Here is an 18,840-nt window from a genome sequence, read left to right on the forward strand (position 1 = left end):
AACTGCAGCTCAAAGGAAATCAGCTGATTAGTTTGTTTCATCAAACTTTACTCATCTTCATCTCATAGGAAGCTGCAGTACACATGGCCAAAGATTTCATCAGATTGATCAGGTGATTCAGATGAAATAAGCAGCTTGTTTACGAGACTGGTTCACATACTAGACTGTTCACACACAATAGACTGTTTCAGATAGAGGATCAGGACTAGAATGAGACTGGTTCAGATAGAGGATCAGGACTAGAATGAGACTGGTTCAGATAGAGGATCAGGACTAGAATGAGACTGTTTCAGATAGAGGATCAGGACTAGAATGAGACTGGTTCAGATAGAGGATCAGGACTAGAATGAGACTGGTTCAGATGGAGGTTCAGGACTAGAATGAGACTGTTTCAGATAGAGGATCAGGACTAGAATGAGACTGGTTCAGATAGAGGATCAGGACTAGAATGAGACTGGTTCAGATAGAGGATCAGGACTAGAATGAGACTGATTCACATAGAGGATAAGGACTAGAATGAGACTGGTTCAGATAGAGGATCAGGACTAGAATGAGACTGGTTCAGATAGAGGATCAGGACTAGAATGAGACTGATTCACATAGAGGATAAGGACTAGAATGAGACTGGTTCAGATAGAGGATCAGGACTAGAATGAGACTGGTTCAGATAGAGGATCAGGACTAGAATGAGACTGGTTCACATAGAGGATCAGGATTAGAACGAGACTGGTTCACATAGAGGATCAGGACTGGAATAAGACTGGTTTATAGAGGATCAGGACTAGAAGGAGACTGTTTCAGATAGAGGATCAGGACTAGAATGAGACTGGTTCAGATAGAGGATCAGGACTAGAATGAGACTGGTTCAGATAGAGGATCAGGACTAGAATGAGACTGTTTCAGATAGAGGATCAGGACTAGAATGAGACTGTTTCAGATAGAGGATCAGGACTAGAATGAGACTGTTTCAGATAGAGGATCAGGACTAGAATGAGACTGTTTCAGATAGAGGATCAGGACTAGAATGAGACTGGTTCAGATAGAGGATCAGGACTAGAATGAGACTGGTTCAGATAGAGGATCAGGACTAGAATGAGACTGGTTTCGATAGAGGATCAGGACTAGAATGAGACTGGTTCAGATAGAGGATCAGGACTAGAATGAGACTGTTTCAGATAGAGGATCAGGACTAGAATGAGACTGGTTCAGATAGAGGATCAGGACTAGAATGAGACTGGTTCAGATAGAGGATCAGGACTAGAATGAGACTGTTTCAGATAGAGGATCAGGACTAGAATGAGACTGGTTCAGATAGAGGATCAGGACTAGAATGAGACTGGTTCAGATAGAGGATCAGGACTAGAATGAGACTGGTTCAGATAGAGGATCAGGACTAGAATGAGACTGGTTCAGATAGAGGATCAGGACTAGAATGAGACTGTTTCAGATAGAGGATCAGGACTAGAATGAGACTGGTTCAGATAGAGGATCAGGACTAGAATGAGACTGGTTCAGATAGAGGATCAGGACTAGAATGAGACTGATTCACATAGAGGATAAGGACTAGAATGAGACTGGTTCAGATAGAGGCTCAGGACTAGAATGAGACTGGTTCACATAGAGGATAAGGACTGGAATAAGACTGGTTTATAGAGGATCAGGACTAGAATGAGACTGGTTCACATAGAGGATCAGGACTGGAATAAGACTGGTTCAGATAGAGGATCAGGACTAGAATGAGACTGGTTCACATAGAGGATCAGGACTAGAATGAGACTGGTTCACATAGAGGATCAGGATTAGAACGAGACTGGTTCACATAGAGGATCAGGACTGGAATAAGACTGGTTTATAGAGGATCAGGACTAGAAGGAGACTGTTTCAGATAGAGGATCAGGACTAGAATGAGACTGGTTCAGATAGAGGATCAGGACTAGAATGAGACTGGTTCAGATAGAGGATCAGGACTAGAATGAGACTGTTTCAGATAGAGGATCAGGACTAGAATGAGACTGTTTCAGATAGAGGATCAGGACTAGAATGAGACTGTTTCAGATAGAGGATCAGGACTAGAATGAGACTGTTTCAGATAGAGGATCAGGACTAGAATGAGACTGGTTCAGATAGAGGATCAGGACTAGAATGAGACTGGTTCAGATAGAGGATCAGGACTAGAATGAGACTGGTTTCGATAGAGGATCAGGACTAGAATGAGACTGGTTCAGATAGAGGATCAGGACTAGAATGAGACTGTTTCAGATAGAGGATCAGGACTAGAATGAGACTGGTTCAGATAGAGGATCAGGACTAGAATGAGACTGGTTCAGATAGAGGATCAGGACTAGAATGAGACTGTTTCAGATAGAGGATCAGGACTAGAATGAGACTGGTTCAGATAGAGGATCAGGACTAGAATGAGACTGGTTCAGATAGAGGATCAGGACTAGAATGAGACTGGTTCAGATAGAGGATCAGGACTAGAATGAGACTGGTTCAGATAGAGGATCAGGACTAGAATGAGACTGTTTCAGATAGAGGATCAGGACTAGAATGAGACTGGTTCAGATAGAGGATCAGGACTAGAATGAGACTGGTTCAGATAGAGGATCAGGACTAGAATGAGACTGATTCACATAGAGGATAAGGACTAGAATGAGACTGGTTCAGATAGAGGCTCAGGACTAGAATGAGACTGGTTCACATAGAGGATAAGGACTGGAATAAGACTGGTTTATAGAGGATCAGGACTAGAATGAGACTGGTTCACATAGAGGATCAGGACTGGAATAAGACTGGTTCAGATAGAGGATCAGGACTAGAATGAGACTGGTTCACATAGAGGATCAGGACTAGAATGAGACTGGTTCACATAGAGGATCAGGATTAGAACGAGACTGGTTCACATAGAGGATCAGGACTGGAATAAGACTGGTTTATAGAGGATCAGGACTAGAATGAGACTGTTTCAGATAGAGGATCAGGACTAGAATGAGACTGGTTCAGATAGAGGATCAGGACTAGAATGAGACTGTTTCAGATAGAGGATCAGGACTAGAATGAGACTGTTTCAGATAGAGGATCAGGACTAGAATGAGACTGTTTCAGATAGAGGATCAGGACTAGAATGAGACTGTTTCAGATAGAGGATCAGGACTAGAATGAGACTGGTTCAGATAGAGGATCAGGACTAGAATGAGACTGGTTCAGATAGAGGATCAGGACTAGAATGAGACTGGTTTCGATAGAGGATCAGGACTAGAATGAGACTGGTTCAGATAGAGGATCAGGACTAGAATGAGACTGTTTCAGATAGAGGATCAGGACTAGAATGAGACTGGTTCAGATAGAGGATCAGGACTAGAATGAGACTGGTTTCGATAGAGGATCAGGACTAGAATGAGACTGGTTCAGATAGAGGATCAGGACTAGAATGAGACTGTTTCAGATAGAGGATCAGGACTAGAATGAGACTGGTTCAGATAGAGGATCAGGACTAGAATGAGACTGGTTCAGATAGAGGATCAGGACTAGAATGAGACTGTTTCAGATAGAGGATCAGGACTAGAATGAGACTGGTTCAGATAGAGGATCAGGACTAGAATGAGACTGGTTCAGATAGAGGATCAGGACTAGAATGAGACTGGTTCAGATAGAGGATCAGGACTAGAATGAGACTGGTTCAGATAGAGGATCAGGACTAGAATGAGACTGTTTCAGATAGAGGATCAGGACTAGAATGAGACTGGTTCAGATAGAGGATCAGGACTAGAATGAGACTGGTTCAGATAGAGGATCAGGACTAGAATGAGACTGATTCACATAGAGGATAAGGACTAGAATGAGACTGGTTCAGATAGAGGCTCAGGACTAGAATGAGACTGGTTCACATAGAGGATAAGGACTGGAATAAGACTGGTTTATAGAGGATCAGGACTAGAATGAGACTGGTTCACATAGAGGATCAGGACTGGAATAAGACTGGTTCAGATAGAGGATCAGGACTAGAATGAGACTGGTTCACATAGAGGATCAGGACTAGAATGAGACTGGTTCACATAGAGGATCAGGATTAGAACGAGACTGGTTCACATAGAGGATCAGGACTGGAATAAGACTGGTTTATAGAGGATCAGGACTAGAATGAGACTGTTTCAGATAGAGGATCAGGACTAGAATGAGACTGGTTCAGATAGAGGATCAGGACTAGAATGAGACTGTTTCAGATAGAGGATCAGGACTAGAATGAGACTGTTTCAGATAGAGGATCAGGACTAGAATGAGACTGTTTCAGATAGAGGATCAGGACTAGAATGAGACTGTTTCAGATAGAGGATCAGGACTAGAATGAGACTGGTTCAGATAGAGGATCAGGACTAGAATGAGACTGGTTCAGATAGAGGATCAGGACTAGAATGAGACTGGTTTCGATAGAGGATCAGGACTAGAATGAGACTGGTTCAGATAGAGGATCAGGACTAGAATGAGACTGTTTCAGATAGAGGATCAGGACTAGAATGAGACTGGTTCAGATAGAGGATCAGGACTAGAATGAGACTGGTTCAGATAGAGGATCAGGACTAGAATGAGACTGATTCACATAGAGGATAAGGACTAGAATGAGACTGGTTCAGATAGAGGATCAGGACTAGAATGAGACTGGTTCAGATAGAGGATCAGGACTAGAATGAGACTGGTTCACATAGAGGATCAGGATTAGAACAAGACTGGTTCACATAGAGGATCAGGACTAGAATGAGACTGGTTCACATAGAGGATCAGGATTAGAACGAGACTGGTTCACATAGAGGATCAGGACTGGAATAAGACTGGTTTATAGAGGATCAGGACTAGAAGGAGACTGTTTCAGATAGAGGATCAGGACTAGAATGAGACTGGTTCAGATAGAGGATCAGGACTAGAATGAGACTGGTTCAGATAGAGGATCAGGACTAGAATGAGACTGTTTCAGATAGAGGATCAGGACTAGAATGAGACTGTTTCAGATAGAGGATCAGGACTAGAATGAGACTGTTTCAGATAGAGGATCAGGACTAGAATGAGACTGTTTCAGATAGAGGATCAGGACTAGAATGAGACTGGTTCAGATAGAGGATCAGGACTAGAATGAGACTGGTTCAGATAGAGGATCAGGACTAGAATGAGACTGGTTTCGATAGAGGATCAGGACTAGAATGAGACTGGTTCAGATAGAGGATCAGGACTAGAATGAGACTGTTTCAGATAGAGGATCAGGACTAGAATGAGACTGGTTCAGATAGAGGATCAGGACTAGAATGAGACTGGTTCAGATAGAGGATCAGGACTAGAATGAGACTGTTTCAGATAGAGGATCAGGACTAGAATGAGACTGGTTCAGATAGAGGATCAGGACTAGAATGAGACTGGTTCAGATAGAGGATCAGGACTAGAATGAGACTGGTTCAGATAGAGGATCAGGACTAGAATGAGACTGGTTCACATAGAGGATCAGGACTAGAATGAGACCAGGAGATGATTCATTTTTCTCAGTGATCGTTTTGTTGTTTTTCGGTAAATCGAAAAAACTCTTTATTGTGACAAGAAGTCATAAAAGAAGATAAAAAACGTTGTGAACCTTTGTGTAACTAAACTGGTTGAATGTCTTATTATTAAAGTATTAAGTATAGTGTGACTATTTTTTTTATTAAGTATCAATACATGTCACATTTCAGTCAATAATTACTAATGACTAATTTTTCATAGTAAATGAAGTTTTATAAAATTAAAAGAAGCACCAAATGTGTCAATGTACCTCTACTTGTGTACTTTTCATGTAAGGAAGTGTACTACTGCATTGTGTACCACCAGTGTGTATACTACAAAACTACTCGTCTATAGGAATACTACAAGTACAGCCTGGACAAGGCGTACTAGGTGGTGTGTACTATGTATAATCCTGGTGTACTGTACACACAGCAGTACACAAAGTACCACAGCGGCGCTAACAGTGATTCTCAGCCTCCTGTGGGGTTCACATGGGGAAGAACCTTCATCGCCTGGTGGGGGGGTCATGTGACTCCGGCTGCCACGTGGTGCTCTGATTGGCTGATGCCTGCTCTCACAGAAACAACTGAGTACCGTTGAGCTGAAGCCATTTGGTATTAATACATGAGTATACATCTATATATATATATATATATATATATATATATATATATATATATATATATATATATATACACACACGTGTGTGTGTGTTTGCGTGAGTGTGTGTGTGTGTGTGTGTGTGTGTATTTGTGAGTGTGTGTGTATATATATATACAGTATATACGTATATATATATGATGTATTGATGTATTTATCCCATCATCATGTGCCAGCGCTCGTCGTCAGTGGCCGGCGATGATGATGATTTTATATTTTCTTTGCTATTTCACCGTTGCTATGGTGACGGGGCCGCTCCTCCACGCCCACGCTGCTAACCCCCCCCCCCTCCCTCTCCCCCCCTCTCCCTCTCTCTCTCTCTCTCCCTTCTCTTTTCCGAAAAAGAGAAGGGAGAGAGAGAGAGAGGGAGAGAGAGAGGTGTGTTCTCTAACCCACGCATTGGAGTGGGAGACAGCGTGCACACTAGCACGTGCACGCACTCACACACACTGGTGTGCACGGAGTGTGTGTGTGTCATGCTGTGGCAGTGTGTGGGCTGAATCCGACCAGCCTTCCACTCATCCTGCCTCTCCCTCTCTCCCTCCTCTTCTTCTTCTCTCTCTCCTCATCTCCAGATACACCTCCTCCTCTTCCTCCTACTCCTCTTTTTCTTTTCATCCTCCTCCACCTCCTCTCTCCTCCACCTCCTCTCTCCTCCACCTCTCCATCTCTCTCCATCAGTCCTTCCTTTCCTTCTCAGTTTGTCATCATGGAGAACGAGTCGGTGATCTTCTGGGTGAGTCCCTCTCTGCAGTGTGTGCGTGTGTGTGTCTGTGTGTGTGTTTGTGTGTGCGTGTGTGTGAGTGTGTGTGTGTCTGTGTGTGTGTGCGTGTGATGGTTAAAGTTGTTCTGGTCATATGTTCGATTGTGTGTGAGAGAGTGTGTAGGAGTGTGTGTGTGTGTGTGTTTGCGTGAGTGTGTGTGTATTTGTGTAAATGTGTGTGTGTGTGTTTGTGAGAGTGTGTGTATGTGTATGTATATGTGTGTGTGTGTGTGTGTGTGAGAGTGTGTGTATGTGTATGTATTTGTGAGTGTGTGTGTATTTGTGTGAATGTGTGTGTGTGTTTGTGAGTGTGTGTGTGTGTGTGTTTGTGAGAGTGTGTGTGTGTGTATTTGTGAGTGTGTGTGTTTATTTGTGTGAATGTGTGTGTGTGTGTTTGTGAGTGTGTGTATTTGTGAGTGTGTGTGTTTATTTGTGATTGTGTGTGTGTGTATTTGTGTGAATGTGTGTGTGTGTGTGTGTTTGTGAGAGTGTGTGTGTATTTGTGTGTGTGTGTGTGAGAGTGTGTGTGTGTTTATGTGTGTGAGTGTGTGTGTTTGTGAGAGTGTGTGTGTGTGTATGTGTGTGAGTGTGTGTGTTTGTGTGAGTGTGTGTGTGTGTCGGTCACTTAATGCCCGTCTGTAACTTCCAAAGTCGCGACAATTTAAACTTGACCTTTTGCTTTTCGTCATCCTTTCATCTCGTTATTACCTTTCCTCATTACCTTGCCTCCTCACTTCCTTTCCTTTTCTTCCCCCCCATATCTGCATATTCTCTCCCTTGTTTCCTTAACTAGTTTTTCTCTTCATCCTCAACATTCCTTCATCTCGTTTTCCTCCGTCCTGTCATTTCCTTCCGTCTTCCCTTGTTTGCTTCCTCGCTACCTTTCCTTCTTTCCATCTACTAGTGCCTCGTTATTTTCCTTACCTCCTTTTCTCTTTTTGTTATGTCCTTCCTTCATCCTTCTTTTCCTTCCTCCCATCATTTCATCCCCTTCCTTCTTCCTCCATTCAACTCTTGTAGGGCTACTTTAATTCCTTTCCTAAATTCCTTGCTTCCTTCTTTCCATCTCCCGTCTCTGCATTCCTTCCCTTGTTTCCTTGCGTCCTTTTCCAATTCTTCCTCAGTCATTTCTTCTATCCTTTCCTTCATATCATTTTTTTGTTTTCTTCCCTCTGTCTTGACATTTCCTTCCCTCTTCACTCAATTACTTCCTTGCCTCCTTACATCATTTTTCTTCACCTCATCCCTCCATTCACTCCTTTCTTTTCCTTGCTTACTTCCATCCTCTCTAATCCTCTTCTTTTTCTTTGTCTGTTTCTAAAAACTATTCCTTTTCCTCTTCTCTCCTCCTTCCTCACCTCACCTTGCCTTAATTCCTCCATCCTTCACTCACTCCATCCTTCCTGATTTGCTTTCTTTCCTATCTCTCTATTCCTTGTTGCTACTCCCTTTCCTTATTTCTTCATTTCACCTATTTTTCCTGTATCCACTTCCTTTCCTTTTCCTTACCTCATTTCCTCTCATCTTTCCCTTTCTGGTATCCTTCTTTCCTTTTCCTCTCCTCGTTTCTCAGTCATTTATATTTTTCTTTTTCCTCCCTCTGTATCTCTGAGGGTTCTCTTTTTATTTTTGTCTCCTCAAGCATCTTTTTCCATCCTCTGTGCTTGTGTGTGCGTGTGTGCGTCTGTGTGTGTGTGTGTGTCTGTGTGCGTGCATGCTGGTGTGCGTGCTGGTGTGTGTGTGTGAGTGTGTGTGTGTGCGGGTCTGCGTGCTGGTGTGCGTGCTGGTGTGTGTGTGTGTGTGTGCGTGCGTGCTGGTGTGTGTGCGTGCTGGTGTGTGTGTGTTATGTAAGCGCAGCAGAGAGTGTGTAGGCCGTAGTCTCAGACCGTCTATCTGAAGAGACGATCTGCCTCAAATGCTTCAAACAGGAAGTGGATCTTCCTCTTCTTCTTCACCTTCTTCTTCTGTAGCAGCACTGATGCTATTTTACATTGCACGGTTGTCACGGCAACGTGTTAAAGGCTTGGTCAAAGGTCAGATGAATAATCACCTGACTCTGCGGCGCTTTCGGCTTATCGTTTTTATCGTAATCATTATTAAAAAACGATCTTTATTTAAACAGGAAGTCGCTGGAGGAAAAACAATCTTCTGAACGTTTATGTGAGAAACTTGACGAAGAAGGAGTGTGTGTGTGTGTGTGTGTGTGTGTGTGATGAAACTACAGTTCCAGTGTGTTTTATCAGCTCCTGCCATTGGTTACCATGGTGATGGCCAATGGAGCTCCACTTTCAGTGGTACACTGGTCACACCTCACAATGAGATCTGACCCTTACTGGAGCTTCCTGCTTCCTTGCTTCCTTTTGCTGTGTCCTTTCTCTCCTGTTTGTTTCCTTCTTGCATCCTTCATCTCTCCTACCTTTTCTTTATTTTCCCATTACCTTTTCTGGCTTTCATTCCTTACCTTCTCCCATGTTTACCCCACCCCCTTTCCTCAGTGCCTTGCCATGCCATCTCTCCTAGTCTACTTTCCTTCTATCCTATCTGCATCCCTTTTCTCGTTTCCTTTTCTACTTTTGTTCATTCCTCATTTTCCTCTTCTTCTTCAGTCATTCTTTCTGTGTGTGTGTGTTTTATCAGTGTTGTCCAGCTTCTCGGCTTCTTCCTGCCGAACATCCGTTTCCTTGGAAACCCAGACAGGGAAACAGGAAGTGTGAGTCACAGGAATACATTCAAATCCTTTGTCAACTTTTAAAAAATCATTTCTTGTGTCCAACGTGTGCTTCTGAGTGTGCATTGTTATGGAAACGTCCTGTCTCTACAACACACACCAGCTGGATAGCGTGCCTTTAGCTATTTAGCTTTTAGCATGCTACGTGCTGGCTATGTGCTGGCTACCTGTATGCTGAGTGTCTGAACTGGAAGTATGAGTCATGTTTCTGTAGATGAGGGAACCAGCTACTGTGATCTTATAATTTAGCGGCCGTCCATTAGGTGGCAGCTCGTTTCTTAGTGGCTACATTGTGCTACATGGCTTTGAGTTGGGAAACTAGCTGCTTTAGCTAACAGTTGTCAGTGTAACTGTCAGTTACATTTTTATATTTTACCTGTAAGATCTTTCTAGGACTGCAAGTTGAGGCTTTTCAAAATAAATACAAAAGCACAGTCCTGTTTCCTCTCAGTCTCTTATGTTCTCAACACATTGTTTTCATCCAGCTAATGCTAACTGCTAACCGAAGCTAACAGTAAATTCTGAGAAATAAAAAAAACTTTTTTTAATGCCGTCTGAGAATAGAAACAGGAAGACGGATCAATATTTAAAACTTTACATAATAGGCCGGTTATAAAGGAGGTTTGCATCTGCCGGCCCGTGTTGTGTAACTTAAATGGCCTCCGCTGAAAAGCATCCGTGTCTGACCCACTTCTGGTTTCTCTCTGACACATTTTATTTGTCCTCCTCCCTCTCCTTCACATCCTGGCCTCCCACCCTCTTCCTCCCGCTCTTCCTCCCTCTCCACAGGATGGGCAGGGCAGCTCCCAGAATACTCTGTGAAACTCCGAGAACCTTCACTCAGGGATACTACACCTACTACAGACACCTACCAAGTACTTGGGTGACTTCTCACCGGATTACAGGCGATCCGATCAGAACCCGAGCAGACGGAACCCTGCACCAGAACCCAGGAGAACCAGTCCGTAGAGAGGGACCGGGACCAGAAGAGACCAGTCGAGACCAGTAGAAATCAGTAAAGGCCATTGGAAAAGTTTGATGGGACTGCTGACGATAGGTGAGTCGAGTCACATGACTTCATGTCAAGTCACAAGTTCTGGTGACTTCATTGTAAAGTCAGTGAGGCTCAAAGACAGCAAGAAAACTCAGAATTCCCAAAATAAACCACTTTGTTCCCGATTCACGTTCAAGACTCGCTTCCAGCTCTGGTTACGGGACGAGTTGGAACGAGCTGGATCCAAAACCAGTGGATTCAAATGGGACGTTTAGTCCATGACCTTTGATTTTAAAACTGCTCAGACGCTTTGCATTGTGGGATCGCCTCACGTCCAAAATGGGGACACCAAGATAAAATCCTGTTTAAGATTCTAAATTATTTCTATTGTGCATAATGAGTCATTTTGGTATTTGGAGTATTTTGTGATGTACTTTTTAAATATTTTATTGCAGCGTATTTAAACACTGTGGTACTTACTTAAGTAAAGATCAGATCTAAGACAGAAACAGGAAGAAATCCCCAGTTGGTTTGATTGAAGACGAGGATTCGCTGCTTCCTTCATTTCCACATGACGGGTTCCAAAGACACGTGAACCTTGACCCCTTTGATCTGAAGAAGAGGAGAAGCTTTTCTGCATCGTTTGTGACGTTATTACCACTTGAGGATACGTCACATGTTGATATCACATCTATATATGTTTCAGCCTTCATGTCACCCCCCCCCCCTGCCATGTAAAGTTCCTCCGTCCAACTTCCTGTTTGCTTCCTCCGTCCTGCTCTGCGAGCACTTTTCTCTTTGTGGAGCATCTCCCGTTTCATTCAAATCGAAGCTTTGCTTCAATACCGAGAACGACGGTTAAACTGAGTAACCGCTTGACCTCCAATCGGACGCCGCGAGTCGTTGAGGTGAGAGGCGTCTTGTCTCCTGATGGAGGCGGCTTCCTTCAGGCCGTGTGGGAGGAAACGCTGAAGACGAAGACCCCCCCTCCAGTTATTTCAGGAGGACGCCTCGGAGAAAAGGCTTCCCGCCTCTCAGGCTCCACATTGTAGCAGATCGGAAAAACATCCTGGACGGGGGGGAAGGTGGGGGGGGGGGGGCACGAGGATGGACCCGAGGAGACGTTACGTAACAACACTCTCTGCGGAGAACAATGGAGGAGAAAACCAGCTCCACCTGAAGGAGCCGTTCTGTCTCACGGGACGGACGCGCTGAATGGCCGCTCGCTGAGGCGTGAAAGTGGCGTCGCCAGAGGAGGCCCAAGGAAAAAGGAAAAAGGGAACGTCGAGGAGGAAGGAGGGAAGGGAGGAAGGGAACAAGGGATGGGCCCAACTACAATAAAGGGGAGCGAGGTCTCCATCTTTTCCTCCTTGTTGCTTTCTGCTGTCGACTCAAAGGCATAAAAAAAGAATAAAGGAAGCAAAGGTGTTTTGGTGTTTTGAAGAAGGAGACGTGAGGTCACGAACTGATCGGATTTATTTTTGGTTGATCGACGTTCTGGTCTGTTAGAGAGTAGCCCCGCCCTAAAGCATCCCTTCCTCTATGATCTTTTAGAGACCTGTCAATCACAATAAGTCTGTGAAATTAATTAATTAATGTTAGAAACTGACCTAAATCTTTCATTGATTTTCTGGGGATGAGATCCATCCCATCAGAAGCTCATCAGATCTCATCACTGATTCATTAACGTCTCCTTGTCGTTTCATTCAAAGATTTGAGCTGAAAAAATCCTGCTTTTTCACTGTGTTCTGCGGGATTCAGATGTCAATCACGTGTAGCCCCGCCCCAAAGCATCCCCTGCTTTATGGTCTATAGGAGACCTGTCAATCAGCATTAGGCCCCGCCCTAAAGCATCCCCTCTTCATGGTCTGTTTGACTCTAAATGGACCATCATTCACTAAATGAACATCATGCTGCATTGAAGAAGACTTGAAACTAAAGACTGAGACCATAAACTCATGTTTACAATGTTTACTGAGGGAATAAATCAAGAGAGAAGTAGAGTCATTTCCTCATAGACGTCTATGGGAGCAGAGGAGTCGCCCCCTGCTGGTCACTACACAGAAGTAGTCATTTCCTCATAGACGTCTATGGGAGCAGAGGAGTCGCCCCCTGCTGGTCACTACACAGAAGTAGAGTCATTTGCTCATAGACGTCTATGGGAGCAGAGGAGTCGCCCCCTGCTGGTCACTACACAGAAGTAGAGTCGTTTCCTCATAGACGTCTATGGGAGCAGAGGAGTCGCCCCCTGCTGGTCATCACACAGAAGTAGAGTCATTTCCTCATAGACGTCTATGGGAGCAGAGGAGTCGCCCCCTGCTGGTCACTACACAGAAGTAGAGTCATTTCCTCATAGACGTCTACGGGAGCAGAGGAGTCGCCCCCTGCTGGTCACTACACAGAAGTAGTCATTTCCTCATAGACGTCTATGGGAGCAGAGGAGTCGCCCCCTGCTGGTCACTACACAGAAGTAGAGTCGTTTCCTCATAGACGTCTATGGGAGCAGAGGAGTCGCCCCCTGTTGATCACTACAACAGCGTGATGTTAGCTTAGTAAATTAATAGTCGTACAGAGCACAAAGCAGAAGATGAGTGAGTCACAGATTCCGATCCGTTCATGTGTCTTTGATCAGGGAACAAGTGCCATTAATGAGCTTTTATTGAAGCACAAGAACAAAACGATAAACTAGACATTTCACTTCGCGTGGTTTCTCCTTTTTTGTTTTACAACGAGCAAGAGTCTGAAGCCTTAAACGGGTGAAGATGAAAGGAACTGGTGGATCTGATTGATGGATCTGATTGTGGATCTGATTGATGGATCTGATTGATGGATCTGATTGATGATTTGAAGGGGAGAAAACAAACTGGAGGTGGAAGGCAGAGTCAGGAAGTGGATGAGATGAGTCATTGGGATAGCGTTGTTTCGTGATATCACACAGTTTTGATGATCGGCTGTTTGGACTCGTTGTTTATTCTTCTGTCAAAACAGAGAGCTCATCAACGCTGTGAGAACTGACAAATCCTCGTCCGTCTGTTGGGAAATAACAGCAGAAATATGACTCAGGTTCTTTTAGAATGGAGGACATGTGATGCCTTAAAAGAGACACGAAGGCGGCCCTCAGTTCACCTGCAGACCGAGACGGACTCATGGAAATTTCCAAGCGTGAGACGTTTGTCATTTGTTCTTCTACTCGGGTCACTGGTAGGTTACAGCCATGCATAGCTTCTTATCTGTAAAAAGCATTGAGCTGCTTTGGGCCCTGATCACATGATCTGAAAGAGTGAACCTTCACTTGGTCGATTATTGATTTTTATGATGCTCATTTCCTGTTTTATTCTGCGCTCTGACGTACAGTTGTTGATGTTTTTGTGATATTCTTTATGCAAAGCAAATTCTGCCAGTGGGCAATTAAGGCTTAATTCTTTCACTCAAGGTGTAAGTGGTTTCATTTAGTTTTATTTAAACATTTTCCCACCTCAAACTGCCATACCGTTGACATAAATAAGTCATTTTGAAAAGCTTCTTTCCTGTGAATAATCTGGTGAGGTTTATTTTTAGTTTGTTTTGAAATATTTAGGCCTCCACACTGTAGACTGAACATTTAATGAATTATTTAGAATAAGTACTATGGATGAGAAGCGAAGCGTTAGCGAGAATAAAAGTAGACGTTCAAAGGTCGACTGGACCGTGACCTCTGCCCAGTTGCATGCTGGGATAGAAGCAGCCCGCTGAGTGTCTCTTTGAGCGTTCGGACGGTTTTGCCGTCTGACACTCGAGAGGCTCTCAGGCGACAATTAGACCCAAGAGGAAGAAATCACAAGCTCTGCTTCCTGTTTATACTGAAGTAAATACAAACAAAAGTTCAATGCAAACAGAATTAAGTAAAATATACAAAAAGCAACAAAAAAAGTTGTGTCCAACATTATATTAGGTGCTGCTATGTGGAGATGTTTTAATCTGTTACGGATGACCCAACAGCAGTCCAGTGGATCCGATCTGCGTCTGGCATCGTCCAATTGATCCAACATTAATCCACTATTGATCCGATATTGGAATCCATTGGTCTTTTTTAAAGCACAAAATCCTCTTGTGATGGAAAAAGGGACACAGAGACGGGGAGAGAGACGGAGTCAGCAGGTAGGACGATAGTTTCAAACGAATGAACTGCGAAAATTGTTCAACTGCGTTGCCATAGCAACAGCGAGTATGTAGATCAGGGGGCTTTTTTTAACACACACACACAAGCGGAGTGACACTGCGAGGTTAGCACAGGATTCCCTGCTATTCCAGTTTCTATGACAACTCACAACTCGTCCCCCTCCTCGCTCTCCGTCTCTTTCATCTTCAGCTGTGAGGATGGAGGCCATTAAGCTCTGCAGGCGAGCGTTAATCAGATGCTGATTGATACGGAGGATGATTAGATACGTATTGATCGTCGTGTTGATTAGAAAAAGAGAAGTTTGTGTGTGACTTCCACGCCCACCTGTAATATAAAAAAAGGAGTATAATAACAAACATTTTGAGAAAGCCGAGGAGAGGTTTTAAATATCTGTAAACTCATATCTCACATTCATTCACTACTTGATTGCCTCTATTACTTCTGTGAATAAACAAGTCCAGTATTAAATGTGGTGTTTAGAAACAAATGTTGAATATTCTGTGAACTCTTTGATTTGGCTGCAAAATATTTACTCAAACACTTCTAATGAATTCTAAACACTCCTCCTTTTAACATCCTCAGATATTTTTCAAAGTCGAGTTACAAACGTTCTCCACGCTGAATTTACCTCGAGCCAACTGAACTAAAGAAGTCTGTTTTTCTAACTGCATCATGTGTAGTGACCAGCAGGGGGCGACTCCTCTGCTCCCATAGACGTCTATGAGGAAATGACTCTACTTCTGTGTAGTGACCAGCAGGGGGCGACTCCTCTGCTCCCATAGACGTCTATGAGGAAATGACTCTACTTCTGTGTAGCGACCAGCAGGGGGCGACTCCTCTGCTCCCATAGACGTCTGTGAGGAAATGACTCTACTTCTGTGTGGTGACCAGCAGGGGGCGACTCCTCTGCTCCCACAGACGTCTATGAGGAAATGACTCTACTTCTGTGTAGTGACCAGCAGGGGGCGACTCCTCTGCTCCCATAGACGTCTATGAGGAAATGACTCTACTTCTGTGTAGCGACCAGCAGGGGGCGACTCCTCTGCTCCCATAGACGTCTATGAGGAAATGACTCTACTTCTGTGTAGTGACCAGCAGGGGGCGACTCCTCTGCTCCCATAGACGTCTATGAGGAAATGACTCTACTTCTGTGTAGCGACCAGCAGGGGGCGACTCCTCTGCTCCCATAGACGTCTATGAGGAAATGACTCTACTTCTGTGTGGTGACCAGCAGGGGGCGACTCCTCTGCTCCCATAGACGTCTATGAGGAAATGACTCTACTTCTGTGTAGTGACCAGCAGGGGGCGACTCCTCTGCTCCCATAGACGTCTATGAGGAAATGACTCTACTTCTGTGTAGCGACCAGCAGGGGGCGACTCCTCTGCTCCCATAGACGTCTATGAGGAAATGACTCTACTTCTGTGTGGTGACCAGCAGGGGGCGACTCCTCTGCTCCCATAGACGTCTATGAGGAAATGACTCTACTTCTGTGTAGTGACCAGCAGGGGGCGACTCCTCTGCTCCCATAGACGTCTATGAGGAAATGACTCTACTTCTCTCTTGATTTATTCCCTCAGTAAACATTGTAAACATGAGTTTATGGTCTCAGTCTCTAGTTTCAAGTCTTCTTCAATGCACCATGATGTTCATTTAGTGAATGATGGTCCATGTAGAGTCAAACAGACCATGAAGCAGGGGATGCTTTAAGGCAGGGCCTAATGCTGATTGACAGGTCTCTACCACGTGGTCGTCCATGAAAATGTCTGTAGTCACCCTCTGTGCGGCCCAAAATAAAGTACCGCTAGCACCTGGAACAGTGAGGAGTCGGAAGAAACGTCATCTGTGTTTTATGTAATAATTAGTACATAATCATTCCGTGAGAAGTGATTTATTAACACGTCTTCGTTATGTGGCGTGTGAGTATTGCTGTCATCAGCGACACCTTTTCAAAATGTCTGCTGTGAGGAGTCAGATTCATGCACTAAGTACACATCCCATCCAGCTGCTACTGCTATTCAATACACAAACACAGAGAACAACCTCATCATAACGTCTTCATTATTAAAACAGATAAATAAATATAAATGTTTCTGATCACGGTTGTTTTTGCTGCTGAAAATGATTGATCATTGCTGATCATATTAAGAGATACAGAACAAAGAATTAAAACATGAGAGGGCCAAAAACAGATGATTTCAGGTCATAACCGAAGCTCTCTGTCTCTCTCTCTGTCTCTCTCTCTCTCTCTCCGTCCCTCTCTCTCTCTCTCTCTCTCCCTGTCTCTCTGTCTCCGTCTCTCTCTCTCTCTCTCTCTCTCTCTCCCTGTCTCTCTCTCTCTCTCTCTCTCTCCCTGTCTCTCTGCCTCTCCCTTAGCCACATGCCTCTGAGTCCGGTTGCTGACACCAAACATGATCGCCCACGGCAACAGGCGGTTACTAACGGCAACTCGACAGGCTCTGCTGTTGCCAGGGACGACGACGCGGATGACACGCCCCCTGGAAACAGTATTGTCGTCCGCATTGGTATCCCAGACCTGCAGCAGACGGTAAAACACACATAATCGGTGTATACATCGGTTATGTGAACACGTATGCAGTCAACATGTACACATGACCTGTACATATTAATATGAATCCGCACGCCAAACCTGTGAGTGTGTGTGTCTGTCTCTTTCTCCGTCCGTCTGTCCTTCAGAAGTGTTTGCGGTTGGACCCAGAGTTCCCAGTTTGGACCAGTAAGCAGAGGGTTCTGGTGACGTTGACTCAGTCTCTGTCGGATGTTTTGAACTATGGTCTCTTCCAGCCGGCGTTCAACGGCCGAGCCGGAAAGTTTCTGGACGAGGAGCGGCTGCTGAAGGAGTACCCTCTTCCTCCCATCACTCCCATCCCATATCTGGAGGTACTTTGGTGGGATGCTTCAAACCGCTGTTTTAGGAGGAGTCACCCCCTGCTGGTCACTACACAGAAGTAGAGTCATTTCCTCATAGACGTCTATGGGAGCAGAGGAGTCGCCCCCTGCTGGTCACTACACAGAAGTAGAGTCATTTCCTCATAGACGTCTATGGGAGCAGAGGAGTCGCCCCCTGCTGGTCACTACACAGAAGTAGAGTCATTTCCTCATAGACGTCTATGGGAGCAGAGGAGTCGCCCCCTGCTGGTCACTACACAGAAGTAGAGTCATTTCCTCATAGACGTCTATGGGAGCAGAGGAGTCGCCCCCTGCTGGTCACTACACAGAAGTAGAGTCATTTCCTCATAGACGTCTATGGGAGCAGAGGAGTCGCCCCCTGCTGGTCATTACGCAGAAAAAATGACTTGTTTCCACACTTGTTTACTTGTGTGTTTGAGTTCATCACAAACATTTCACATCTTGTTTCTCCAGTTCCGTTATAAGCGGAGAGTTTATACCCAGAGCTACGTGGACGATAAGCAGCTGGCCAAGCTGCACACCAAGGTACAAATACACACAAATATACACAAATACATGCAAATACACGATGCACAACTTTAAATCGTGATTGAAATCTTGTTTTTCAGGCAAACCTGAAGCGTTTTATGGAACATGTTCACCAGAAGAATGTGGAGAAGGTTTCCAAATGGCTGGAAAAGGGCCTGGACCCCAACTTCCACGACTCTGACACAGGAGGTGAGTACTTATACACTCTGAGTACCTCACAAACCCTGAATCCTATCCAGTTATTTTTCTCTGACCCGGATCAATACCCCCCACAGAGTGTCCTCTGACTCTGGCCGTCCAGCTGGAGGACAGCGGGGACCTGATCAAAGTGCTCCGCAGCGGAGGAGCCCACCTGGACTTCAGGACCAGAGACGGCATCACAGCTCTGCACCGGGCCGTCCTGTGCCGGAACAGCACCTCGCTCACGGTAAGAGCACTGGTGCATTGTGGGAACTTTCTGGTAGCCTAGGTGGAATGTTGTGACCCCCTTAAACAAGCGGAGATCGCTTCTTGTTTTTTACGCTGCTAGACTCTTAGTTAGAATTAGAACATGTTC

At 44.7% G+C, this 18,840-nt stretch overlaps 1 protein-coding gene across 7 annotated transcripts in view; it reads left to right on the top strand.

The window, feature by feature from the left end:
• Window positions 1-6,539: 6,539 nt before the first annotated feature.
• Window positions 6,540-18,840, top strand: part of shank3b (SH3 and multiple ankyrin repeat domains 3b) — a 29,313-nt gene continuing 17,012 nt past the window's right edge. For 5 of the 7 annotated variants that reach the window (XM_037459909.2, XM_037459911.2, XM_037459910.2 and 2 more), the window contains exons 1-7: window positions 6,540-6,919; window positions 10,464-10,731; window positions 17,202-17,373; window positions 17,523-17,726; window positions 18,210-18,281; window positions 18,365-18,473; window positions 18,560-18,711. In XM_037459909.2, the coding sequence (XP_037315806.1) occupies window positions 17,206-17,373; window positions 17,523-17,726; window positions 18,210-18,281; window positions 18,365-18,473; window positions 18,560-18,711 (705 nt within the window). In that variant the 5' untranslated portion in view covers window positions 6,540-6,919; window positions 10,464-10,731; window positions 17,202-17,205. The remainder of the gene's footprint in view (window positions 6,920-10,463; window positions 10,732-17,201; window positions 17,374-17,522; window positions 17,727-18,209; window positions 18,282-18,364; window positions 18,474-18,559; window positions 18,712-18,840) is intronic. The other 2 variants (XM_037459912.2, XM_037459913.2) reach the window with 2 other exon arrangements.

This window comes from Pungitius pungitius, chromosome 2, assembly GCF_949316345.1.
Source record: "Pungitius pungitius chromosome 2, fPunPun2.1, whole genome shotgun sequence".
NCBI lineage: Eukaryota > Metazoa > Chordata > Actinopteri > Perciformes > Gasterosteidae > Pungitius > Pungitius pungitius.